This window comes from Chinchilla lanigera, unplaced genomic scaffold (assembly GCF_000276665.1).
Source record: "Chinchilla lanigera isolate Chin_1 unplaced genomic scaffold, ChiLan1.0 scaffold00004, whole genome shotgun sequence".
NCBI classification, from domain to species: Eukaryota; Metazoa; Chordata; class Mammalia; order Rodentia; family Chinchillidae; genus Chinchilla; species Chinchilla lanigera.
The window spans coordinates 18,975,408-19,003,310 of NW_004955405.1; the positions used below are offsets into that span (position 1 = coordinate 18,975,408).

The 27,903-nt window shown below is 36.5% G+C and overlaps 1 protein-coding gene across 1 annotated transcript in view; it reads left to right on the forward strand.

The window, feature by feature from the left end:
* Window positions 1–27,903, forward strand: part of Otogl (otogelin-like) — a 128,656-nt gene that overhangs the window by 40,080 nt on the left and 60,673 nt on the right. The window contains exons 19-26 of the mRNA XM_005374364.1: window positions 1,432–1,641; window positions 3,521–3,686; window positions 4,322–4,396; window positions 7,215–7,267; window positions 8,744–8,906; window positions 13,448–13,555; window positions 14,295–14,433; window positions 22,645–22,779. Coding sequence (XP_005374421.1) covers window positions 1,432–1,641; window positions 3,521–3,686; window positions 4,322–4,396; window positions 7,215–7,267; window positions 8,744–8,906; window positions 13,448–13,555; window positions 14,295–14,433; window positions 22,645–22,779 — 1,049 coding nt within the window. The remainder of the gene's footprint in view (window positions 1–1,431; window positions 1,642–3,520; window positions 3,687–4,321; window positions 4,397–7,214; window positions 7,268–8,743; window positions 8,907–13,447; window positions 13,556–14,294; window positions 14,434–22,644; window positions 22,780–27,903) is intronic.

The window sequence follows — 27,903 nt, forward strand, 5'->3', positions numbered from 1 at the left end:
CTTTTGTTATCTTTGTCATGAGTAGATTTTCTTCATTCTCAAATAAAGGATGTAAACAGACAAAAACCAATAATTCTGATCTTGATTCTGAAGAACATTTTTTTTTCAAACTGATCTTCTTGAGTTACACTTTACTTAGTGTCAGTGAAAACATACTTTCACCTACAAATACTTACAGCACACAATAATGGCCTCACTGTTAAATTATTTTGCTCTCTCAGGATCCTTAGGATTTGGAATATGTATACTCACAGTATACTGCTAAGCCTATGTCACTTGTTTTCATATATGTATGAATACCCAAAGCAAAAGCATTTCGTTTTTTTTTTGTTTTTTGTTCTTTTGTTTTTTTTTCTGGTGCCAAGAATCAAACTCATGACCTTGGGCTTGCCAAGCAGGCGCTGTGCCACTGAGCTAAATCCCCAGCCCCTAAAGCAAAAGTATAATAGATAACTAACAGGCTTCCTTACTGATAGAAATATAATTAAAATTCCCAGAAAAATAATGATTGTTTGGTAGTGGAAATATCTCTGATGTACCTTATTTGGCATTGCAAAGACAATGGTAATGCAAAAGTTGATCCATTTTATCTGTGAGTAAACCAATACAGTGTAGGTACTGTGTCAAGAATCCATGCATATACCCTTTTTCAGAAAGATGGCAACTACATTGTTTTGTCAACTTGTTTTGTTGGTCCTATAAAGGATAATAACTATTCAGTCATTCTCAAGGAAAAAGTCACCAAATTTCAAGATGTGATATCCCAGTTCTGTCTCAAAATGATAAGATACCTATATCTTAGGGACTTCAACATGTGTGCCCACCCTTAATTTATGTTCTTATTCATTTATTCTTGCATTTGTGGATCCATCTATAAAACATGATTGAGCTCCTAGTATCTGTCAGACATTGTGCACTGCACTGGGCAGACATTGAGATGAATGACTGTGTGGTGTCTGCCACATTACCATTCACCTCAGAGACTTTATTGGAGCAAAATGATTCCCAATCTTTCATCAGTGACTGTGTAATCTTCAGAGTTGCCATAATCTGAGACCACTTTCAGCACGTGTGGACATCTGGAGATAAGTCTTCTGATATTCCTCAATTCTCAGGCAATGTTTAATTGAGGCTATTGCCTCTATCAACCCCCTGTTGCCCATGTTACTCAGGTACAGTACATTTTCTTTTCTGTTGTTGCATTTTGGCAAAACGTTACTGAATATGGAGTCACTGTTATTACCAATATTACCAAAACCATAAACAGACGAAGAAAAACACTGGGAGCCAGACACATTGATTGTCATTTAAAGTAATACACAATATAGCACATTTCCAGGAAAGCAAGCTGCTTGAGTAGTTCTGGGACTTGATAATTAGGACTAGATCTGAACTAGCCAATGAGATGCTAATGTGGTTCTTTGTCCTTAGTTGGCTATGCAGCACACTGTGACGTCATCCACCAGGAGCTCTTTGCTTCTTGCCACATCTACATCAGCCCTGGGCTGTACTATCAGCTATGCCGCCATGATGCGTGCAAGTGTGGAAGCGCCTGCCTGTGCAATGCTCTTGCTCACTACGCCTACCTGTGCAGTCAGCGTGGAATCCCCATTGATTTTAGAGCCCAAGTTTCATTCTGTGGTGAGTACCATGGCACAGATAGAGATCGGATTTAGGGATTTTTTGTGTTTGTAGTTATTACTACTTTTATTTTTAAGTGAGATGTCAATATTGCATGCAAATTATTTGAAATTTTTATAGTGTACACACCTGAAAAATAAATGAAATATCTACTTTCTTAAAATTGGACTCGTTAAGTAGAACAATAAATTTTGATTATTTTTGTTCTTAAAATTGGAGGTAATACTGGAAAAGAACCATAACTAGATCATTTTTGTTATAAACAAAATTAAAATATAATTATATGTTTTGAAGTATGTGTTAGAAATAATTTGAAAAGTTTGAAAATATTCTTCTTATGAAAATGTCATATATAAATATTGGAACATATGGAAAAGCATTATGTGATACAGTAATGTAGTTGATCTGTAGTCAAATAGAGAAGTTTTATAGTAGGCAATCTTTCCAAGTTTTTGGGCTGTAATTGTTATGATTAGATTACATAGTATCTGCTGGTCTCATTTATGGTAAATACTTCTTATATATTCTATAACATTTTATCATCTAATCTTTATGAAATCCTCCTCACTTATTTAAAATCATTGGTGACCCAGATTTGGGGGGTACCTCTCCACTTCCACAGTCATTTCAGAAAGTTTTTTCCAGTTGCTCTGGGTCATCAGTGGCCAGTATTTATAATTATTGCTCAGATTTGGCTTTCTAAGATGAAAGTATTGTGAATATAAAATTAATGTAAACTCACATACCATATCTATACAGAGTGTAAATCTAAAATTGTGATTTCTTAATGGTAACTTTATTTTATCACAGACTTTCAGTTAGAGAAATTTTCATAGCTTCTTCCTGTATTGTGAGCAGCTTTCATCTAGTCCAGGATTTGGAGAGCTATAACCTTTGGGCCTCTTGAGGTTTTGAAAAGAAAGTTTGTTGGAGAACACTCACGCTCCTTTGTTTATGTGCTGTCTGGCTACTTCTGAACTACAAGGGCAGATGGGTAGTCGTGACAGAGACTATGGCCTGCAAAGATAAAAATATTTGCAGTTTGGTTCCTTACAGAAGAGATTTTCTGACTCCTGCATTAGTCCTCCCTTTCAACTGAGTGTTGCCCTTTGAACATTTGCAATAAGAATCTTTTAATTCCTCGCTTTGTGAAGGACCAGCCCTTTCCTTGTGGGTAAAATCCAGGGTCCAAGACTGCTGTGATGGGTCCACACTTCTTTCACTCAAAGTCCTGGATTTTATTTTCTTCCTTTCTTCTGGCATGGAGGAATTTCCTCCTATGTTTTTCTCACAGGGTTAATTACGTATTCAAAATAATTTCAATTGTGTTTTTCTACATTTTCTAGCTGTTTGTATGTTTTTAGATCGTTTAGTTTATCTACCATAATCAGTTTGCCTAAAGAGAAATTGCAGGGCTTAGAAAAACATGATTAAGAAAACAAAAAATAAAAGCTATACAAGTATTGATCCATAAAATAAAATTTTGTCTTAGCTGTGGAAGACTAAAAGTTTATTTAGGTTTAAAGAATGCTGCAAAGGTGGTTATGACAGCATAGCAGTATATAGATTTAAAATGTAAAGGTAGGAGATTTTTTCAGACATGCAAAAGACCTTATATATTAAAAATTATGGCACAGCCTATTACATGTGTTAAGGGATATCAGTTAGAAATATTTTGAAATAGTTTTATTTGCCTGTTGTCCTCCTATGGAAGTCAGGAACTGTTTATTTTTTGTTATAGAATGCTGTATTGTTTTGAATGTATTGATACGGAATGGGTTTTGCTTCATGATTTGTGTCTACCGTGCGCATCTAAGTGAGCATATGACGCTCCCTCCAGTGGGGAAGGCTTGCTCAAGGGGCTCTCCTCTGTCCTTAGCCGTGGTGTGCCAGAAGGGCATGCTCTATCACCTGTGTTCCTCGTTTTGCCGCCGCTCCTGCACTTCTCTCTCCGCCCCGGAGCAGTGTAATGATGACTGTGCTGAAGGCTGCAACTGTCCTGAAGGCAAATTCTATGAAGACACGCTTAACTTTTGCGTGCCAATGTAAGTCACGAAAATGGGTTGACAGCATCCAGTCTTTAATCTGTTCTTCTTCTGTTCCTCTAGGTGAAGTGGCTTTTTTGGGTTGTTTCCTTAATATTTCTTAATGCTTTTTCCATTTTTTTCTTTTCTTAATGCTATGTATATTTCCAAGTCGCTATAAAAGAACTAAAGAATATGATGGTAAACAGTGACAGGTACTCCTGCTTGTTTTATCCGCATCCAAGTCAGTGACAAAGCTTACATTTCACTGTCATGTGCAGGTTTCAGTAACAGGATTTAATGTCTGTTAGCACTAAAGAAATTTCTCAATTCTCACTGAGATAAAGCCTTTCTCTTATACAAAGGACAAAATCATGTATCCGTTGAGTTTCTCTGGGAATGTATTCTGTGACTATTCTTATGAATAACATTGTGAATTGGATTTTAGAAACACAATTTGAAGTTGTGTAAGACTTAGTGTCTAAAGAGTTTGTGCCATTTTTATAACAGTACTGCGTTTAGTCTCATAAAATAATGACAACTCAAGGGTGTTCCCTACAGCGAATGATACAGATCATAGGGTCTGCTTGTATTCTAGTGACTTTTAAAAAAACTTTCATCCTATTTCATTTACTTGTCCTTATTTTTCCTTACAGATATCACTGCCGTTGTCATTATAGGGGCAGCGTTTATCAGCCTGGGGAGCTTATCCCAACACCCTTGGGTTTATGGTAGGTTTCAGGGAAGAAGCGTGTGTTTGACAAATGACATGTGTACTAATATAATTTCCTAAATGAAACCTTAAGTTCAAATAGAAGTTCTATAAAAATATATATGATATCAACTTCAGTTGTTGTAGCCATATATATATATACCACATATACACATGGACCGAAATACATCATATACGTGTTACATTTCAATATGGAGCACCTGCATCTTGTCCTCCTAACTGGAGAAAAGGATGCTGTATTTAAGAGTGACACAGTGAAACAAAAGTGCTTTGATTAGCTTTGGTTCTTGGGTAGAAATGAGGGATGAGGTGGGTGTTCAAATATTGTGTGTTACTGAGTGCTCAGTGTTCCATGCTTCACCTGCAGGCACACAAATAGCAAAATAATCCCAAAAAATGTCACATACAGGAGTAAATGTAGCTCCTTCCCAGGGACACCCAAGCTAGTACCATACCATGCATAAGGTAACTCATTGCAGTTTAACCTCCCTGTTAGAAATGCAGGTGCATTTGTGTGGCAGGACACGTTATCTGTATTCCACTCCTAGACTTCCTCCTTCCCTTGCATCATAGGTGCCTACAGACAGTAACAGAATGTAGATAATAATAATGACAACAGTGATGCCATCATTACGCTGCACGTTCTATTGTTCTGACACCCTCCTAAGTGCTTTGTATTTGTTATGGAAACAGTCATCACTATGACTCTGGGAGATAGGTACTGTTGTTTTATCCCAATTTTACATGAGGAGAATGAGGCACAGGTGGCCAAGCAGCTTGATAAAAAGCTGGGATTTAATCCCAGGCATTCTGGCTCTGCAGCGCTTGCTTATCTGCAGACCTGGCTCAGCAGCTTATCTTGTACTCACAGCAGAAACGTCATTCATACTCAGTTTACCTTTATCGCTGTCTCCGTCGTTTTCCACCCCCGTAGTCTCCCAAGCCAGAAGTCTGAGAGTTGCTTTTGACTTCCTCTTCCTGCTCAGCACACCTAGCTGGCAGATCTCTGGCAACTTGTTGTTCTGCTTGATGTTACTTCCTACCTGCAGTTCAGGTCCATTCTTTCCTTCCCATCCTGTTGCTTTAACAGTGTCTCTTGCTTTTTCTTCCATGGACTTTTCTCAATTGTTTTGCTTTGCTTCGTGTTGCTATATATTTGATGCTGAGCATTTTGTAGAAAAAGAGGTTTACCCAGTTCAGTTTTGGAGGTCCGAGAGCCAGATGCCTGGGGATGAAGGGAGGGGGAGAGGGAAAGTGAGAGAGAGAGAGAGAGAAAAAAAGAGAGAGCAACAGGTAGACAGATAGAAGGACAGACAGACAGACATGGTGAGATAGGAAGCAAGAGAGCAAGCCAAGGAAGCCAGACTTGCTGATAGCAACCCACTTTTGTAATGAACATCTAAAATCTGAGCGAGTGAGAAGTCCTTACTCCCCGCTGAGGATGGTAACCCTTTGACCTAGTCACCTACTAGACCCCACCTCCCAACGCTACCTACCACATTAGGGACCAACCTTCAAATGAGTTTTTAGGGGACAAACCATATTTGAACTAGGACACATCTGGTGCTCTTTCCTCTAGTCTTGTCCTTCTTCCTTTCTGACAATTTGTCATCTCTCTCTTAAATCTCTCTGTAAACTTAGCAAAAACAGAATCCATCTGTCCGTGCAAAGAATAAAAATTCAATTGGTATTTGCTATTGTTCCTTTTTTTACTACTCTATTTAAAATAAAAATATACATATAAACAAATTCAATTAGTATAGTGATGTCATCTGTATTCCTTGCAAAAAGCCTATGTCCAGAGGGGTATGTATGATATAGAAAACCAGGATATGGTGTGTGATCGGAGACCTGTCTCCTTTGGTTTCTCTATGCCATTTATAGTTTGACTCCCGCCTCTGAATGTCATTCTACTGTGAAAGGATGCATACGTAGATTTTTCATGTCCTGTGGATCTTAAATATGGAACACAGGATCTGTTCCAAGGATAACGGGAAACTGTGTTGGAATTATTGAAAACTAGTGTATTGTTCCCTATGGTGCTGTCTTCTTAAAGAATTTTCCAAGTCGATTTGCCTGTATACTGTTTTTCATTTTTGCCTTGACTTTAGGACCCAGATTGCAAGGACAATTCTGACTGTATTCTACCTTCAGCACAGCTGCCAGGATAATTTTCCTAAAATACAAACCAATCACATCACTTCTCTGTTTAAAGTATTCAGTGGCTCATTTCTGAGATAAAATCCTGGCCTTGCCTCTGTCTCATCTGCGATCCTTACCTCCTTGCACACTGTTTCACAGAACACTGTTTCACAGAACACTCTGTCATGGTTTGTTTCCACTGAGTGTTGGGACCTTCCTGCCATCTCCATGTTATAACTCTATGCACTCTTCAGAACTGTTCAGACTCTACCACTTTAACTCCCATGATGTCAGTTGCCAATACTTTTAAGTGTTTCTGTTTTACCTCTGCCTCTTCAATGTATTTCTGTGTTGTAGGTGTCACACTGCCAAAATGAGATGCTGTACATCTTCTTCTTGTACTCGAGGATAAAGTGTATTAAGTGTAATTTTTCTCTTTTTATCCCCAGACCTCTCACCAGGGCCCATGTATATAAGTGTTATATAAAAATAAGTTAAATAGAAATAGCTCTCTTCAAGTTGGACCTAAGGCAATAATTCATTTGTAAAAAATATTTTGTGGGGAAAATGGTAACATTTGTATAAATACTCAATTTTTTGCATTACATTGTTGTTGAAATACAGAAAAAATAGTAAGGCCTGGGTTCATAAACTAATTATTTCTTTATTTCCAGCCAGTGTTCAAATGGGACTGTGAAATGTGATGAATTAGCAACGCCCTCTCCTGGTGAGTTGAGGATCAGGTACTCCTTAAGGAGGATGCAGCTCTAATGCTGCGTGGAGATTTCTGGCAGGAATGATCAGTCCATCACAAAGCTTTCTGCCCGTATGTGTGGATTTGACCTTGGGGATGTTTCTCTCGTGCACCAGTGTTTCCTAACTTTTCACATGAAGAGTTAGAATATCTGTTGTTCAGTTTGGGCGAGCATTTATGGTTGCCTAAGGGCAGAGCTAGTGGGCTCTGGGATTCTGCCTACCTTACCTACTACTACCTCAGGTGGTCAGAGGGCTTCTGGGACACGATTTAGACACCTGTTGTAACTGATTTGTAGATCAGAAACTGGGAAACTAGTCTGGACTGGGACCTCTTAGATTTTAATATGCATGCAATCACCTGGGGATCTTGTTAAAATGAAGATTTTTGATTCTGATTCAGTAGGTCAGGGGCAATGCCTAAGAGTCTACATTTCTTTAGATGGCCAAGGCAATGTCAGTGTTGCTGGTCCCTCAGGACTGGTAGCAATCAATTAAAAATGGCATACAAAAATGTGTCTACTGTCATCTCTTCTCAGAAGTCCTTTGACTTTATGTATGAGGGGATACTATATATTGTTTAGTTTAGCATATTAAGAGCCTCTAATTCTCAGTGACAATGGAGAAATTCTGAGCAAATAATAAATGAACCTTTATTCATTTTATTGGACAGGAAGAGTTAGGCTGGTAAGAGTAATTGTGATCTATTGCTTTGTTATTTGCTTGAAAAACCAGGGATAGTATCATGATAAACTAGCTTTCGTATATGCCCTAGAATTACTTTCTGAGAATTCAAGCTAGTGTAGGACATCTCTACGGCTATGTTCATGGATTACACCCATACTCCGTAGCTATGGGTCATCCTGCTCTGCTCCATTTGCTTCGGGGTGACTCGTAATTAAAGAAGGGGAGCTTAGATGGCTAGTCTTCTCACCTGGAATCCTCCAGACGTGATTCTTTTGTCCCCATGTAAGGGATTTTAGTTTGATCACCAAGCGAGCGCTGTCCCCTGGTCCTGCATGTGTTCTGTTCACTTCTGCACTCTAGTGTCATGAGGACTAGTGAAAACACCGGCTCACAGGTGGAGCAAGCTCTAGAAGTACCATGTTCATTGTGGCTGTGGAAAAGCTGAAATACAGACTTCATCTGCAGCCCTCAACAATTTATAGTGTGCATTTGATTTTGACCTCAGAAAATTATATACAAGTTATTACCTTATGAATGGCAACTGGAGTTTTCAAACTCCAGCTCTGCAAGCTTTGATGATTAAATGGTATCTGGCTAGGCAATGTTTGTAAGCTCACTAACTTAAAGTTATGGAATAAGAGTATCATCTAATCATGACCGGTGAAATATTCTATGGTGAATTTTGTTTTGATGACAAATGCATGCCCATATGATTATTTGTATATGGTTTTAAAGCCATTTCATCTGTTATTTATCTTTGTAGTTCATGTCTGCCCAGAAGGAAAGCAGTATTTTGACTGTAGGTTTCCTGATCCTGAATTACCAGCTGGAGGTGTAAATTGTGAAACTACATGTGCAAATCTGGCTATGAACTTCACCTGTGCCCCATCTTCCCCCTGTATAAGCGGCTGTGTTTGTGCTCCAGGGTAAGTCTCTCTTTCCGGATTGCACAGACCATTCAGGATTTGACAGAAAGCAGAAGTGCACTTAAAATATTATTTACAGAAATGCCAAAATTGTTGTTTTAACTAGTGGCTCACTTTAGGTTGGTAGCTGAAAGACTTGCAGTTATTTTGACAGACTCACATAATATGTACAATATTGTGAAAATAATACGTTGAATGGAGGAGAGACCTTATTTCAGGAGGAAGTTGGAATTTCTCCCCAGATTCAGCTGTAGTTTTGGAAAAGTGATACAATTAGTCAGCATTCAAAACACTCTGGAAGTGCACACTTTTTGTATATTCTGTTCCCGCAGTTACTCTGGTTGGTATTGTTTTAATAGTGATACCAACTACATTATCTTACAGATGTTACAGAAAGCAAAGTATTGAAGCTGCACAACAGAAAGGTTAACAGTGGGAGCCCTGGCTTCACATATGTCAGTGCTCTGCCACTGTTAGTTCAGTGGTGTTTCTGTAATTTTCAAGAACATCTCAAATAAGCAACGTGAGAAATGGTGTGAGTAGGTGAGATTGCACTCCATATATGCAATTCCCTATTTTATGACAGCCTGTTGACTCTTCGTAACTTTCCTTCAGCTGCAGAAATATTAAGTAAGTGAAAGCTCAACACAGAATCTGGTGGCTAGTGCCTCCCTGTGGGCACCCACATAATCTGGCCTGCCAGGCTCTTGTTCATCTAGTAATGAATAGAGTCCATGCACAGGGAGAGGTCCATCCCAAGCAAACAGGTTACCCATTCTTCCTTGATGAACACATTCACACAAAGAGATTCCTGGGATCAGCTCGTATAAACCATGAGCAAAGAAGAGAGAGGTCTTGTGGCTTGTGTCCCAGGAGAATCACGTTTGTCTAAATGGCCCCTTCTGTAATAGTTGAAGAGACAACTTGGGACTGGTATGAATCTCTTTAAAAGGAAAGGCAGAGGAGGCAGAAAAAAGGTTCTACAAGAACAAATGGGAAAATAAAGACAGGTAGTCATCATGCTGAGGAGTAGATGGGCAATGAAGATATTTTAGTATCAAGAACAAGGGAATGAAAACCTTTCGTATGATAAAATAATTGCAACCCACAACACTGATTGATTTAACTTTGACTTTTAGGGATACGTGCCTGATTAAAGCCATATCTTAATTTTGGTTCATATAGTGTGCTTGATGTTATTATTTTTAAAATCATCTATTTACTGTAACTTTTGAGTTTTAGACAATGATTATTTATTAGCTAAATATCATTAAAAAACTAAAGAAAATTTCTTAGTCCATCTCTGATTATATTGAAATATAGTTAGAATTGACCTAGAAGTCTCTGATGGATATGGAAATAATCTTGTTACTAGAATGTCATATTATAAAATTGTTTATGGTAATGTGATTTAGTTCGTCTTCCATGTGACCTTATCAGGCTCACTTTGGGACAATAGCCTAGTATCACTTGTTTTCATGGGGCTCCTGAAAATGCCAGCTGCTCACTGACTATAAAAGGACCACAGAACTCTAGTTTAGAAATTACTGTGGACTGAAGAAATGGAAAGTACTGTAGTGGAAAGAGTCAGATAAAAACAGCTTCAAATGTTAGTCTTCTTTATTAGCTTCAGAACCTCAGGGCACTTGAGTTAGTCACTTGGAGTATCAAGTTATCATTTTTTAAACGGGCATAATGATGTTTGCTTCATGGATGACTGAGCACATGCAATGCATCATCAATTATATGGTAGGTGCTCAGTGAATGCTTAGTACATACATGTTTTAGTTTCTCTTTGCTGGAACAAAATACCTAACACAATTTAAAGGAGATGTTCTTTTTTTTTTTTTTTTTTTTTTTTTGGTTTTTCTCCGGTACCAGGAACCGAACTCACGACCTTGCTCTTGCCAGGCAGGCGCTTTGCCGCTGAGCTAAATCCCCAGCCCCTAGGAGATGTTCATTTTATTCATAGTTTTCAGAGGGTTCAGTCCATGGTCAGCTAGCTGATGGGCAGATGGGCACGGAAGAAGGGCAGTGGGGAAGGGCACGGCAGAGGCCAGCTACTATTTCATCCCATAGTAGCCAGAAAGCAAAGAGAGAAGGGAAGAGCCAGGGAAGAAGAGGTAGCCTTCTGGGTGTGCCTCTAGTGACCTGCCTGTACTGAGTATCTCCCGCCTTCTAACAGCATATTCATTGTGAGCTCCGCTGATGATGATAGCACCCCCTAGACCCAATCACCTCTGAAAGATTGACCTCTGAAGCAGGAGCCTTTTGGGGGATGTTCTAGACTTACACCATAACAATATCCTGCTACCCAAACCTACTAAGAGCAATTAATTTAGAGTGATTTCTAGTTTTCCTCTTCCTTCTTTCAGCTTTTGATTAGTTATGAAAAACTTGTAGGTCAGCACAACAACTTAAAACCACTACTTTGGGTCGGTATGTAAAGATTATGGTTCAGGAAGATGAGACAACCAAAGTTTATGAATCACCTAATGTTTGGAGCACTATGTTAAGCTATGGGGTTGGAGGTTGAGATACTAACATACATGTGTACTAAATAGTCAAAAATACTGGTTTTTGTTATTGGTGTCTCATTATCACTATATGACATTTAATCAAGTACTTAGTTCACTATGTTGCATCCTTTAATAAGGTTTTTAAAAATTACTAAGAAGTATAAGGAACGTATGACAGAGTTGGGAACACAAAAATTTGCACTGAAAACATTGCACTAAATTGACACTTAAGGAGCAGGGTTTTCTAGAAAGAAGAGCTACAGGAGCAGGGATGTAGCTCAGTAGCACAGTGCCTACCTGGCAAGCTGCACGACGTCCTGAGTTTAATTCCTGGTTTTTAAAAAAAAAAAAAAGAAGGAAAGAAGAAAGGTACAAAAACCAATGGGAGTGACAAGAAATTTGAGAGAGCTGAGATAACAGACTATGGAATCTATGGCCCTGTTGATTTGCAAGAAAGAAATCTAATGAAAAAATGTGTCATCTACCTAATAAAGTTTCTTTATTAACTTTTACTGAAGAATTGAATGTCTTTAATGTTCTAGGAATTGAGATAAGGATAAAAAAGATACTCATGGCCTCCTGGAATTTACATATACAGCAATAAGAAAGCACTGTCCTCTCTGAGAAGATAGCAGCGCACTAACAGAACAAATGTGATCATTTCTATTTGAGAGAAGAGGCACAGATGCAGGACTCCAGATTTTATTTTTATTTTTTCTTTTAGGTGCTGGTGACCAAAGCCAGGGACTCACACAAATCAAGCGTGAACTCTACCACTGGGCTACTACCCAGTTCTAGGCTAATTTTTATAATACTGAATTATTATATCTTAAAGCAAAGTCATAAAAACTATACATTTATCTATTTTTGGTAGCTATGTATTTTTATTGTCTTACTAATTATTTTCATTATTTTTATGAAATATAGTCTGATTTGAAGAATTGAAAAATATTGAAAGATATTTTATTGAGAGTATTGAAATATATATTACATATATGTGTTCATTTAATCTTCACGTTCAAATGTTTTCATAGCACAACAAAATGAATTCTCTCATATTGTAAGTTTAATTTATATGTTAACATTTGTATTTACATTTTATGTTAAAGCAAAATTGATATATTTTAACTTTCATAGGCATATATATCTTTGGATTTTTTTTTTTTGGTACCAGGAATTGAACTCATGATCTCAGGCTTGCCAGGCAAGTGCTTATGCTGCTAAGCTACATCCCTGGCTATTTTTAGATATTTTTAATAAGTAATTTTTAAAGAAGGAAATGACACTTCAAAGGAAATTAACATTTAGTCTGTATGATGATTTCACTTCTAAACACTTAAACAAAACTTCATAATTCTAACTTTCAGCACTGAGAAGCTTTGACTATTCTCTGTATTCTATAACAGGAAGTGAGGGGCTGGGGATATAGCTCAGCAGCACAAGCGCCTGCTTGGCAAGTGCAAGGTCCTGAGTTCGATTCCTGGTACCAAAAAAAAAAAAAGTGGTATGACAGAAAATATTATCCATTGCATAATTTACTACTTTATCAAAAATTATTAGATTCCATGGACTCTTTTTAGTAACAAGTAGTGGAGACTGGGACTTTAGTTCCTCTTTAAATATTTTCTTCAGAATGACTCAATTTGTTGGAAATTTAGGGTTCTATCTCATTTTGATTGTACTATGCAAATAACAAAAAGATCAAAATTTGAAATATAGTGTTTCAAAATAAAATGTATTTAAAAGGCCTGAGATGTAGCCAGTGTGAAAACTGTGGGTTCAATCCTCAGTAACACACACACACACACACACACACACGATAGAATAGAACCATTTGTTTGGCATTTATTTAATACCATAATATACAACGTATTCTGTTAAAAAGAGGAAAGACTATAGTCAACCCTCCCAAGGTCATATATGTAGTACATAAAGAAGATAGTGTTGAACACGACAAGATTCTTTACTAAAAACTGAAGTTACCAATTTATATTAATGAAATTTTACTTCTTCATTTGGAAGAATGGCAGAGCACAAAGGAAAGTGTTATGTTCCTGAAAGCTGTCCATGTATCTGGAAAGACTGGGAGTACCTCTCGGGAGAAGTGATTGCTACACCATGCTACACCTGGTAATGAGATCTATTTCTTTCCCAAAAATTTTTCCTAAGGAATTGTATTACTGTCAGTTATCTGTTGAATTTGCTTGATGTGACTGACCAGAAATAACAAAATCAAGCCTAAATAAGTAAGATTTTGAGGACAGTAAGGAGTTGGTGGGGAACTACTTGAACAGGGAAATCATACCATTATTTATGTATACTTTGGACTAGAAGAAAATTGAGAAATATGACGACTTGGAAATTTAATTAGGAAACATATCTCAAGCTTATTAGAAAGTGCTAAATGTTTCAAAGACAAAACCATTTTCAGTGGAAGTTTGCCTTTTGAAAATAAGTGAAAACAAAGCCATAAAGCAAAAGTTGAATATAATTTCCTTAAAATATGGGCAAAGACTCTAAATTCAAAAGTAAGTTGTTAGATTGATTGAAATTCAGTAGATGATACTGTACTCTTTTGGCTATTAGCACACCTATGTTAAATTTTCAGTCCATCTTCAACTTCCTGTGTGACTCAGTCACAAATTCTAGGCTTGATTTTGATGTTGGATAATATATTTAAATGTGGTATAAGTATATACCTAATTTTTCAATGTAATAGGTGCTCTCAGAATTGATGGGCAATATTCCTAAGGGTTATTGGTTTGGTGAATGCCCTTGAATACAAAACTTCCATTTTTTTTTGGCCATTTGGAAAACATGAAGTAGAGCCAAGTTTCTTAATAAGGTAACTCATATTATTTTTTAATAGTATTTGTCGACGAGGCATGTTCAATTGTACATATGATCCATGCCCAGCGGTGTGCACAATATATGGGGACCGGCATTATCACTCTTTTGATGGGCTGGAATATGATTATATCAGTGATTGCCAGGTATTTTTGATAAAGGTAGGTGACGGTTATTCATTTTTATTTGAATTTGCATAAAGACTGTCAAAAACAAGTAGACTGTTCCATGACACATCAAATTTATGTATCATTAATACAAATCTATAAAAGTCATGGCAATTTTAGTTTTCTTAAATTATTCTTAAGTTTCATTATTTGTAAGTGGTGGGCTCATTTTTCAGTTTTCTGTGCCTTACTTTCCTCATTTATAAAATGAGTATAATAATTTGTACCTAGCTCCAAAGGTAGTTCTAAGGACTAAGTGAGATAAATATATGTAAAATACCTAGGTAGTGCTTGATATGTAGTAATCATTCAGTAAGTATCAACCATTTTATTATTGTTAACTTGGTTTGATGAATATAAATATAACATGTTAAACAGTTCTTTGGATTATTTTCTTTTCAGTACTGGGGCTTTTGTACTAAACTACATCTCCAGTTCTTTTCTAATTTGAGACAGGGCCTCACTAGGTCATTAAGTTCCCTGGCTGGGCTGGAACTTGTACCTCAGCCTCCCAGAGTTCTGGAATTACAGAGGTTTGTGCCACCATGTCTAGCCCAGATCATGTACTTTTGATGATTATGAAAATCAAAAAAGATTAATTCTAGAAATGCTACTTTTATGACATTCTTTGATAAATGCCAGGCTAACAATAGCTATAACATGCTTAAATCTTCTCATATGTTTAATACATCTGGATTGCCTGTATACCTATAATTTATTTAGACATCACTGATCCTAGAATTAAATTTCTAAGTGAAAAATATAATCTTTGGAGAGAAATCACTCAAGAATAAATAAAATGACATCTTTTTCTCCAGCAAGCTAAGGTGTGATTAGTGCATTTTTTTTCTGGTTACAACTTTTATGTTATTAGAGGTGTGTGTGTGTGTGTGTGTGTGTGTGTGTGTAATTCTGCTTTTTAAGTCTATGTAAAGAAAGTAGACTATTATCTCTATTTTATATTAGCTCTATTACATAAAATATGAGCAGTAAATCTTACAACTTTCTAAACTTAAGCAAACCTCACACTTTTATTTTAAGCCATTGAATTTGCCTGGTGATAATTATCTTCTCTGTGAATGATGTTAAGTTTCTTATAGAAAAATACCTGGGAAAGGATTTGGTGTTACATAATTATAAAGGATGGCAAGTGGCTTCCTATGCTTTTACCTGTGTATGTGGGCTGTTCTGATATTTTTGGAATATAAAGAAGGCAAGCAGTGACTGTATATTCTATGAGAGTATTTCCTTTTCTTCTCCAGACAACCTTGTTATAGCAAAAACTTTCACATTAGAGTCTTTTGGTGATCCAGAGTTTAGACTGTATGTTTGAAAACTTGAAAAATCACTTAACTTAGGGATTTTGAACATAAACTAATAGACTTCATTCTCTAAAATGTTTCAGACTGATTTCATATCAAATTCCCATCTCCCTGGATATTTAGGTCTCTCTTCCACTGCTTTAAATTATCTCAGCTTTTAACTTGCTGGATTCTTGCTCTCTGTCCTTCAGTGTCTCCTCTGGTTTCCTCTTTGTCTTTTTTTAAAAAATCACCTTTTCTTCTTGCAAAGCCCCTGATTCCAGACCACTAAGGTGGCTGTTTCAGGCGGGGGCCATGTCTTAGTCGTCGCTATTTCACAAGGGAGAAACATTCTCCTGGGAACATGGTGCGGCTCATGGAATGCTGACTGGACTGGATATCCGTTCTTGACTCTGCACACCCTTCTCTGTGAGTATTTGGTGTGTTCACCCACTCATGCAATCTTAGCCACACCTTTAGGCTGATGAGCTCTAAATCTACACGTACAGCTCTGATCCCCAGCTTCTCAGCTGCCTTTCTGACTCATGTTCTTCTCATAATAATATCTATTTTTATTTTATTAATCTTCCTAAGATTCATATCATCAACATGTGATTGCTTATTAAGAACCACGGTGACTTCCGGTGGTTTGCCTCACAGAATCAAATTCCTCTGTCAGGTCAGAGAGGCCTCTGTTGGCTTCTTCTTGTGTCCATGTCTTTTCTCAGGGTACTTCTATAATTTCCTCTACTCCCACAAAGGGCTGTTTCAAACTTACATTCAACTGTCTTATCCTTATACCCCATTGTTTTGTTTTTATTATCATATAATATTTGCATTCTTTCTGGGGAGTTGGTACATGTACATGACACACACTCCCTTTTTTTTTTTGTCTTTTTGAGATAGGGTCTCACTGTGTAGTTCAAGCTGCTCTTCAACTCACTATGTATCCCAGGCTGACCTTGAACTCCCAGTAATCCTTCTGCTTCAGCCTCCTGAGTGCTGTGATTACAGGAGTGTGAGACCACCCCTAGATTATAACACATTTTAATTCCTCCTCCCCCATTTCCTCCCCCCCACTTCCCCTTCTCTCCATATGTTGCTCCCTTTTGAGAAAGATCTCTCTTCCTTCTTCCTACTATTTATGTTTGGTTTTGCTCTTTATATATATTTTATATTTCTCATAAAGAGAAGCAATGCAGTATTTAAGCTTGTGTGTCTGATTTATTTCACTTAACATCGTGTCATCATGTAAACATTAGGCATCTAATTATATCCTGATTATTTTATATGTCCTCAACTAGATTGTAGATCATTTTATGTCTGTAGATATGTGATGCTTCTTCAGGATTCAATACAATTATGGGTGAATTATAAAGCCCAAAATTTACTTGTTTGATTTTTTAAAACAGTCTCCTCTAGACAGTGGAGGCCACAAACTTAAACTCAGTTATTCTCAGTTGTAGCAATCTAAAGTCTGCGATAAATGTGTATGTATGCCTTCAAGTCCAAGTATGTGGAGCAAAATATCTTAAGGGCAAGTGTGTGTCCATATCACCGGAGATATTGCTAAAATATAGATTCAACAGTCTTGGATTCTTCCGAACAAGCTACCAGGTGGGGCTTTTGCTCTATGTCTACAAGCTGTATCTTGAATCCTAAGCATGGAAAGCATTTGTTAAAGAAAAGAATTTGATTTTAGTTATTTTTTGAAATTCTATTTTGAATAGTGAACTTTAAGTCATAGTTACAAAAAGAGATTTTCTTTGGCAATATCATGTTAACATGACATGTCCCACTGGATGCATCATTGATATTAAAGATAATTTTTATGATATCTTTTCAAATAGTAGGTCAAAAATTCTAGAAACTTCTATATACATTCCTTAAATAGAGAAGTATCTGGAATTGTCTACTGAGAGCCACTGGAATCATATTGATGATGTAAACATTTTTTAATATGTGCCAATAATCCTGGCTCATGCATTCATATTTTATTAATTTAATAGAGAGCTTTTGAGTTTATTAACTGAATTATGCTAATAAGAACATGTCAGTTATGTTTCCTACATTAGGAAAGATTTATCTAAGGAAATCTTGAAGTTTTGATGTCATGGATTATGTTTATCTTTTAATTTTTTCTTTCCAAATTATTGCAGCCTGCTGGGCAGGTGATAAACTCAGTAACTACAAGTACTTTTCTGTCGGGATTCTTCTTAACCTTTTGTTTCTCTTTGCAATAAGGAAAGCATATTCTTTACCACTTCATTTTCATATGGAGATCATACAGAAAATATTTTAAGGAGCATATTTACTTCAAGTCTGATTTCTCACAAGATAAAATTATATTCTTGAGTCTAACGCTGCACGATTGGTGTTGCAGCATAACCATGCCAGTCAATTTCACTGGCAAGAGCCCTGTAGGTGTGACACTTAGTGTTTACAATCTGACTTCCTATGTTTACCTTTGTCCCTATACCCTTCTGTTAAAATAAATATATAGCATTTTGTTCAATTTCAGAGTTTCCATTCTTCCGAACTGTTTGTAGCATGAAAATTTGGGTCACTAATTCAAGGTTTGGTTGAAAACGTGTTTAGTAAGAATAAAACATAAAGAGTCTCAAAAGTCTAAATGCAAATCTTAGAACTGTATGTGCCTCTTTTTCCGGCAAAGCAACAACGGTCTTTTCAAAGGAACATTGTTTATAAACAGTAGACTTCAGAACTAAACTTTTAAAAATTTGGCAACTTGAAGGGAAAAAAATGTACTATTGATCAACTCTCTCAACATGAGATACCTTAAATCATTTTATTTGGTTATTAAACATGATTACTACATACTAAAGATAAATTAGTGATTGACCAATACAACATGATCTTCATCTTCTTGAAAAATGATTATTTCTCAATGCTTGAATTTTATTCTTGCTTTATTTATTTTTCCTTTGGTAGTACTGTTTTCATTTATACCATCTGCCAAGAGTTCCCAGGACAGGGCCACCCTTCTCTGGAAGAATCAGTATTTCCTTTGAGAAGATAGGATGGCTGCCAGCACAATTCATTTCCTTGCTGCTGTTTTAGTGTTGGGAGTTACCTTTGCAAATGGCAGATTTAATTCTCTCTTCCTTGTTGGCCAGCTTTCTTTCCTTTGTGCTGATCAAACATTCCAAGCTTTATCTTTGTAACACATTTCCATCTGATAGAAGTTACTTTTTTATGTCTTTGGGCACCAAAGAGGACCTGGTAATGCAATTCATAAATGTTTCCCTTTATTTCCCAATAGACCTTTAAAAAATTAATACTTACTAAATTTTATTTTAAAAGCACAATGTTACTTGACCTCACAGCTGGAGAGATGTTGAAGTTCTTTTCTTCTTATCTTAGGGCTGTATTTTTCTTTTTGTTTTTTTAGGGTAAGCAGTTTTAGGTACAGAGTACTTGTAACTGTTGAATGTATACTTGCTAAGCTTCAAAAATTCAGGACCTGGAATTTAATTTATTTATTTTGGAGGTTGTCTACTTTTCAGTAAACAGCACACAGTACATAGCACTTTGTTTTTTTTCAGTACTAGAGATTGAACCTAGGCCTTTGCACTAAGTTATGTTCCCACACTTTTTTTTATTGTGTTACAGGTTCTCTCTAAGTTGCTAAATTGCCCAGGCTGGCCTTAAATTTGTGGTCCTCCTGTCTCAGCCTCCCAGAGCACTGGGATTGCAGGTGTGTGCCACCATGCCTGGCTCAAATACATTAATTTTTAAGTGTTTTGGGCAAACTTTGGTAGAAGATCATAACTACATTTCCAGAGGTAGGAAATGGTTGACAAGCAAAAAGATGAGAGAAAAATACACCAAAACTCCAACCTCTTGACCTACACTATAAATTCAGTGCAAGAAGACCCTGAAAATTTTATCTTCAGCAAAGATAGGAAATATTCCAGACTCCAGATTCTATTTTACTTACATAAATCTATGAAGAGCCCAAACAGTGTTAGGATTCTTCACATAACTTGTTATAGATTTTTTTAAAAATATTTTTTCAGGTGATATTCAAAATATTTCCTGCCTTCCTTAAACTTTTAAAAACCTTTTAAATTTCATCTCTCTCAACTTTCCATACCTTGTACACTTTTTTCCACATTAATATTTCTTGTATGTTTTCTACCTGCCAGGCCCCTGACTGAGAAGTGAAGGTACAGAGATGAGCAGACACAGATGTGGGGCTTGCTTCATTTGACCTTAGGTCGGTGGGGAAGAGTTATTTAAACACAAAATTGAAATCACAACTGTAAAAGTCGATAGCTGCTTAAATGTAAAATTCAATTAAGTCTTTTTAATTTTCATCTTTGTTTTCTTGAAGTGACTTGCCTTATCTTCTTTGATGTAATTCTGCTGATTCCTGTCCTTTGTGTCAGATCACCCTTGCCTCTCCAGGGACTCTGTCCTCTAAGTGCCTGCAAATGCTGGACCTCATAGGTTCCATATTTCTATGTCTGACTCCTGCATCCAACTCTCAGGGGCTTGCTCCTTCATAATTCTTTGAAGACACCGATTATGTTTTACTTGTCTATTTCTTGGTAGGCTACCTTATGGACAGGAATATTATGTAGGTTAGTTACTCTGAAAAGGAGTCAGGGCTATGACAGGTGCTAGGAGTGACATGTGGAGTGCAAGGATATATTCCTCTGAGAGGTGCCGACAGTTCAAGTTTTGTAACCACTTCAAGGAAAACTGTCTATCAAAACTGTCAGGCTAAAGAGAATAAAGATTTCTAAGGAACCCACACAACACATTGATATTGACCTTTTTTACTCTAGCTATGTTGCCTAGCAACTCTGTGGAATTATTTCTAAACATAATATTAACTTGAAATAGATTAGAAATGGAAACTATCAAAATCTGATTCTTAGGGATTTCTATTGTTTCAGATTTCTGGCAGCGATAACATGATAAGACAGACCATATAATATAACTACTTCTGGGGATTTCTGATGTAAAGAATAAAGCTAACATGGAGGCACTTTAATTAACAGTAATAGAAATGTCGTGCCAATAGAGAGCCTTGCAGTTAGCTTTTCTCGTCTCTTAGTCTAAATAATGCTTATCAAGAGGAGAAGCAAAAGAAAACCCTGAATTATATATTTTTTCTTTGAAAATCACTCACAAAAGCATAAAAGAGTAGCATTATTTTTTGAGTAGTACAATGCTGTAATCATCTTAATGACCCTTATTATTCTGCTTTTCAAAATTTAGGCAGTTTTCAAAATTTAGGCAGTGCTTTGCAAAAGGATTGTTTAAGAAGAAAGAAAAGCTCTTAGCACTTATCAGGAAAAAAAAATGGGTTACGGAGAGACACCTTAATTACTCCATCAACAGCATTCATTGAAAACCTGTACCCTAGGCAGTAGGCTGCAGTAATTACTAGTAAGTCAGGAAGATTTTGGCTGAATGAAGAAATATATTGTTTTAGTGTTCATATTGTTAGTGATGTGAAAACCTGCGAGCGGAGAATTTACATGAAGACCTATATGATTTCCAAACATTTAATGACCATTTTTCATGATGAGAATAAGTGTTGACTCATTCACATTAAGATGAAGAAGTTTCAGCAAACGTGTGGGCCTTTGAAAACTGCCCATGGAGTCGAAGGAGAAATGTCACCTTTGTTTCTTCCCTTTTGCTGAAACCCTCACCTTCCACCAATCCATGAAATGGCTCTTAGAGCAGTTTAGAGGGAAAAGGACATTGGAAATTTGACAAACACAAAGGACTTTTTTCCTAGAACATTGATATAAGTGTAGTGACAATGGATATATTAAATTGATTTAATAATTCCATATTGTACACATATAGCATAATATTTTACTTCATAAATACATACAATTATCACTTGTTAGCTAAAAATAAAAAATACAGATACAAGCAACATTTTATAATGAATTTCTGAGGTCTGCAGAACCTAGTAAGCCCTTGAGTAAAAGTGGGATGTAAGAATAGAAATCCTGATTCTGAAGAGCATGTTCTCAGTAATGGGATGGGGAATGGTCGCAGCAAAGTGGTCTAAACAGGGACTTCAGATATAGTGTGTGAAGCTAAAAAATATTCTTTGAAACTAAGGATTTCTTATACACTAAAGTTGATTTTCTCCTTAACTGTTTTTAGCTCTTTCCCTAATATAAATAGAAAACAAAGCAAAACAGACCAGGGTTTGAAATTCTGCCTTTGCACTTATGTAGTTAAATGGCCTTGAACAATCAGTTAATCCATCTCAATCTCAGTTTCCTGATCTTTAAAATAGAGATAATATCAAATTCAAAATGTTACCATAAGAATTAAATATATAAAGTCATAAATTTCAAAATGTTAAAAGTTTAAATCAAATTATATATATTATGTTATTTTACATATTATATTATTTATTACATGCATTATATATTACCATATACAACTATATGTATTATTTTATTATATGTATCATTTTATTTACTAATACATATCAGAGTTTTGTGTCTGCTTTCACTGTAATTGTAATCATTCAACAAAAAAATTCTGTAAAATAAACCATGTCTAAATTGAAAATATTTATTTTAGAGACTCTCCTCAGTGACTTACTGTCTTGTTAGTTATTTACTGATAAAATTATAATGGTTGATAAATTCAAGCTATGGTAATAAAATGAAAAAATTGCCAAATCAAAATTTTAACAAAGTATTACAGGTGAGTGCTTAGTGATTGAGATTTCTGTAAAAATTTTCACAGTATTAGATTAAACATTTTTTATTTTTGAAGTAAGTTATCTTTAAATTTCAATATAATCAATTACAAATCTTTGTCTTATTTAGGAATGTTGGTAAAGATATCTACAAATTTTTATATTAACAAAATGTTTCTCTCTTTGACATTTCAGAGTACTGATGATTCAGATATATCTGTCATTGCCCAGAACAAGAAATGCTTTGACAATGACATTGTTTGTTCTAAAACTGTGTTGATTTCAGTTGGCGACACTGAAATTTACCTGAATGATACTCCTTACAAGCAGGTTAGTGAATTTTTTGTAAGATCATTTTAAATTGTCCTAAGGTAACTGAAAATATAGTGGAAATCATTTGGCTACTTTTCTCTGTTAAGTGGTCACAACATCTAGATTTTATTTTGTCATTTTATTTGGCTTTGGTACATCACATATGGCTTGTTTCTTCTGTTTACAGCCCACTTCTTCATATTCCAATTCTTTTCACGTTTTTCCTCTCCACTGCCACCATCCTGGCCCTCACAGCCAACACTCGTCACGTACGAGCCTTCAATAGCCTTCCGCCAGGACTTCTACACATTTCCTTCCCTCTACACATCCTCACACGCTGCAGTTAGAGAAGGTCTTCAAGAATAGAAATCTAACCTCGTATCATTCCAGTGTCTCCAAATTTCAGTGTCTTTCTATTGCCTTACAAGGCCTTGCCAGTCTGCTCTTGCTCCCTTTTCCTACCTTACCTCTCATCTCTTTCTGCCTCAAGGCCATGTTGTAGAAGTGAGTGCTTCCCTCAGATCTTCACATATTCTGGGTTCCTTCACTCACTAGTTTTTCATGCAGTCTCATTGCACCTACACAGAGCTTTCTTTCCATATATCTTATTCTTGTGTGGTGTCTTCCCTTCTTCAGGAAGCTCCTCTTCATGTCCTCATCACACTGTTAGATCACATATCACACTTTTGTGTGTGGTTCTCTGTCTTTCCTAATAGTCCATGAGTTATGTAAGAACTGAGATCATTGTCTCCCTCATTTATCCTTGTATTATTGAAGTCTGCCCATGTTAAAAGAAAGAGTAAGTTTCATTCATATACTCACTCATTAATAATGTCTGCTGTATATCAAGACTTGAGCTAAGTATTGAGGCTAAAACAGAAAAAAGACACTGTGCTTACATTTAAGGAACTTATGCTCAAGCAATGGGCACATTCAATTAAATAAGGATGTGCAGTATAATATGGTAGTGGGAATCTATAAAGCCTAATCAGGACCTTCTGGAAGAACAGAAATGCAACCTCGCATGTTAACGGTAATTACTAAGAATATTCACTTGGAAGTCAGTCAATACTGACAGCACTCTAATTCTATCACATGCTGCTTACGTCAGAATGTAACGGCAAATGGGCTGAATTCCACAAAAGACTGAAGAGCTCTATTTAGAGCAAACAGAGTTTATTAAATTTTAGACCTGTCACCGCATATCCCTGACTTGCACGTCAGGAATGTGAGCAGCTGGCCTTTCTTTGTTTCCACCTTAAATACACCTTTGGTTTCTATGGTAACAGATGGGAATGTTGCAGCCATTGACATAGGTGGCCACATGTTGTTTTCCTTGTCCCACGTGACTGGGTCAGGCTCCAGTCACGAGCCCAACCACAATGATATATACTTTCTGCACTCTGTTCTGTATGTCTCCCTATAGATAACCATATATTTCCTTTATGTTTGCAGTGTTTATCTAGGAACAGGGTAGGGATGACAACCCAGGTGGAGTCATAGGTGGTTATCTGGGCCCAGGTGTTCTTTGTCTTTGGAGAAGCATTCCAAGGCAAAGTTGACTGTAAAGTTAACTTTTTACAACCCCTCTGGGATGCTTCTAAAGACACATTTTAAGGCTTCTACTAAGACTAGAATTATTCTATCTTAAAATGATATGCTAAGAGTCACCATCCCCTACAATTCTAGTCAAGTTTATTTAACTTCTGTGAGCTTTTCCATCTGTAAATTTGGGATTACTATAAAATCTACATCTTAATTTCATGTGAGGATTGAGTAGATTTTAAATACTGCTTCTCCTTGTTTTTGAGTACTCAGAAGAAGTGCTCTGGCTGAAGCAATATGAATTGAATCTAGGGGATGGATAGATATCAGGTAGGTGAAGAGAGGGAGTGGGACTACAGTTCAGAGGACTGGTCACACTCAGGGCAGCAGATTGGAAGATAAAATGTCACATTTGGACAACAGTAACTGGTTTACTTTGATTGAAGCATGGTATACAGAGAAATGGATGGAAGATATGGTGAAGAGATCAGGGACAGCTGTCCCTCTTTGAATAGGAAGTGTGGGAGTATTGAACAAGGGTATTGGATTTGGACTATGAAATCTTGAAGAGCGTAAGCCATTTGAGCTTTAAATTTCATAGGTAAGAAATTTTGAAGTTGTGGAGTGCGTAATCTGACAAATGACCTTTAAAATTAAAAGCTACCTTTTTTGTGGGATCTTAGAGTAGTGTCTCTCTAACATGTGGTCTTCAGGCTTCTACGTTATTTGTTGTAAGTGCAGGTTTCTGTAAGTGGAGTATTTGTTGTAAGTGCAGGTTTCTGTTTCCTCCTTCAATAGTTAGAAAATATTCTAACTATTCTATTCTAAATATTGAGTAAATATTGACTAAATATTGACTCAGGTAGAAAATAAAACTGATATTTTTAATGGTACTTTAAATTCTTCTGCATATTAAAGTTGGAGAATGTCACTCTAGAACATAGCCTATATCTCAGGCAGAGACCAACAAGAAAGCAACTAAGCTTTGGGCAAGTCAGAGTTTCTATAGTTACATTAAAATCTTTTGAAGTAATTAAACCCATTCAGCATAGTCATTAGCTAGATATTAATTGATAGGTGAAAGTCTCTCTATGAATAAAGATGTTTAAACAAACAGAAGAAAAAATAGTAAATGCTCATAGAAAAAGAAGTTGACACATTTTTGAAGCAGTAATTGCACTTCCAGTTTTCACCTGTATGCAAGTGGTAATGAATTTCCTTTAGGTCCTGAAGAATTAAGTAAAAGTAAGACAGTCATAATAGTTTGACCCTAATAAATCTACTGTTAATATTTTTTTGAACATCAGAAGTGAAAATAAGTGCCATTTATTATGGTGTATGGACTGCTCATTCATTTTTGTATAAATGCACTATTATAACCCAATCAAATATATGAGATATAAATATTTATTAATTTATTCAAGCCACATTTTAAGTGTCTTAATTATTCACAAATCTAACTTATCTTTCTAGTATCACTAGAGTTTACTTAAAGTGCTGTAATTCTCATGTGAAGTAGGGGTCTCTATTTTGGACAGTTTATAATACCTTACTCTTCTGAAAAGAAACATTATCTACTAAAGTGAAAAGTCTACTAGTCTGGAAGGTAAGGGTTGCAGTAATTGCTTTTGACCAAAAAGGATTGTTCTGGAAGTAAACTGCTCTGAAGAAATGGAGCATTTTACCTTGAAAGGCAAATAGAAAAAATGTGTTTTTGTGTCAAGATAACTGATGTAAAACCACCCTGCAGGGGAAAGACAATAAAGTAACCAATAAAGGGGATAATATAAAGGCTCTGAAAAGTGCACTGAAAACAATAAAAATAGGTTTTATTGGCAAAGACGGACTTGTAAGTAACACAGCTTACATAAATTATGGGGTCTTGCACACAATTTGGGGTTTCTTGTTCAAAATAGAAATTTCCCTTTGTTTCTTGGTGTCTCTTGGCCTGCCATGATGTTTTTATATTTGTTGCTCAATGGTATGCTCTCTTGGGCGTAGGGTTATCCTTGAGGTCAGAGCAGACTTACAATGCTTAGGGCCTGGCCCTGTTGCTGTTACTTGGCAGTGAGGTGTGTGTGCCCAGACTCACCTGTCCTGCCTATGCACTGTGGATGGAGCATTGCAGTGGTCCTTGGGTGGAAGCACAGAGGCATGGAGCTGAGAACCCAGCCTGAGAGGTGGTGAGACAGCAGGAAGTGGGGGACACTTAAGTTAAGTCCAAGGCTCTGGAACGTGATCATTATTCCATTTGACTTCACTTACACAACACACATTCAAAGATAAAAAGATTAGAATTTCAAGATGGCAACTACAGATCATGGAACCCCAAGTGTGGACCTCTCTGCTGGATATGAGTCTCTGTCATCACACTATCCAAATGTCTACCATGTGGCCTATTTGGGGAATGAGAGTTTTGCTAGGGCAATCAGGAAGGACCTCAGTGAGGAGGAAGTGCATGGATCAGAACTGATGAGAATGAGGCAGTTGTGCCAAGATCTGGGAGAAGCGTGCCTGGCAGGAGGGAGAACAAGCACATATGGCTTCTAACGACACAGCTTGAGCAAACTGGAGCTGTGAAAAGAAGGTCAGTATAGCTGGAGGATAGTAAGTAAAGGAAGGCGACTGGAATGCGGAAGGTATGAGGCTAGCTGGAGCCAGTTAGCAATAGTTTTGCTGTCCTGGCAGCCTTGATGTCCTGGCCCAATTCAAAACATTTATCTTTGGTCATTTTGACTTTGGGGAAAAGCCAGGAGTCACATGGTGTTTGATCTGGTGTGTGAGGACACACAGTGATGTTTTCACAAGGCAGTATTTCCACTGAATGACACTCAGCAGCAGCATTGACTTTAGCTTTGATCACATCTTGTAAAGACACTTAAAACAGGGGACTTCCAAACTGCTTCAGAAAGTGGCAAGGACAGTGGCATAAGTGTGATCAAAGCAAGGGGCAGTACTCTGAGAGGCAGTAGGGCAACACATCTTTTATAGTAATCAATTTTCTAAAAATCAAGCATCTGTTGTTTATTTTGAGGATAGCTTTTATAAGGTTATACATAGTACAATTGTTCTATATAATACTAATACTGTACACCTTTGGTAAGTACAACATTGGTGTAGGATACTGAAACTCCTTGTGGATATGACTAGGTTTATTTCTGTTACTATTTGAAGTGTTTATTTCAATGTACTGTAGTATTCTCAAACTATGCTTTTGTTATTCATTTGGGGAGAAATACGGGCGAAGGATTTCATATCTCCTTCTCATTTTTTATTCTGCTTCTGCATAAATTAGTTTTACTTACTTTGACACAATCTGTTTCTTTGGTAATTATGTGAGTTAATTCTAAGGTCGTATTCAAAGTAATCATATTTAATGTGTAGCCCCTGTATATATTTCACTTTATGCTAAGGCTATTCTAAATTAATTTTCCAATGTATTTCATGTCTAATTTCTCTCTAGTTTTACCATTTCTAGTATATATACTAAATAGTATGAATTAATATATAATTTGTTAGGTTTGGTGTAAGAGGCAAAATAAAGTAAACGAGGAGTGGGGAGAGAGAGAGAGAGAGAGAGAGAGAGAGAGAGAGAGA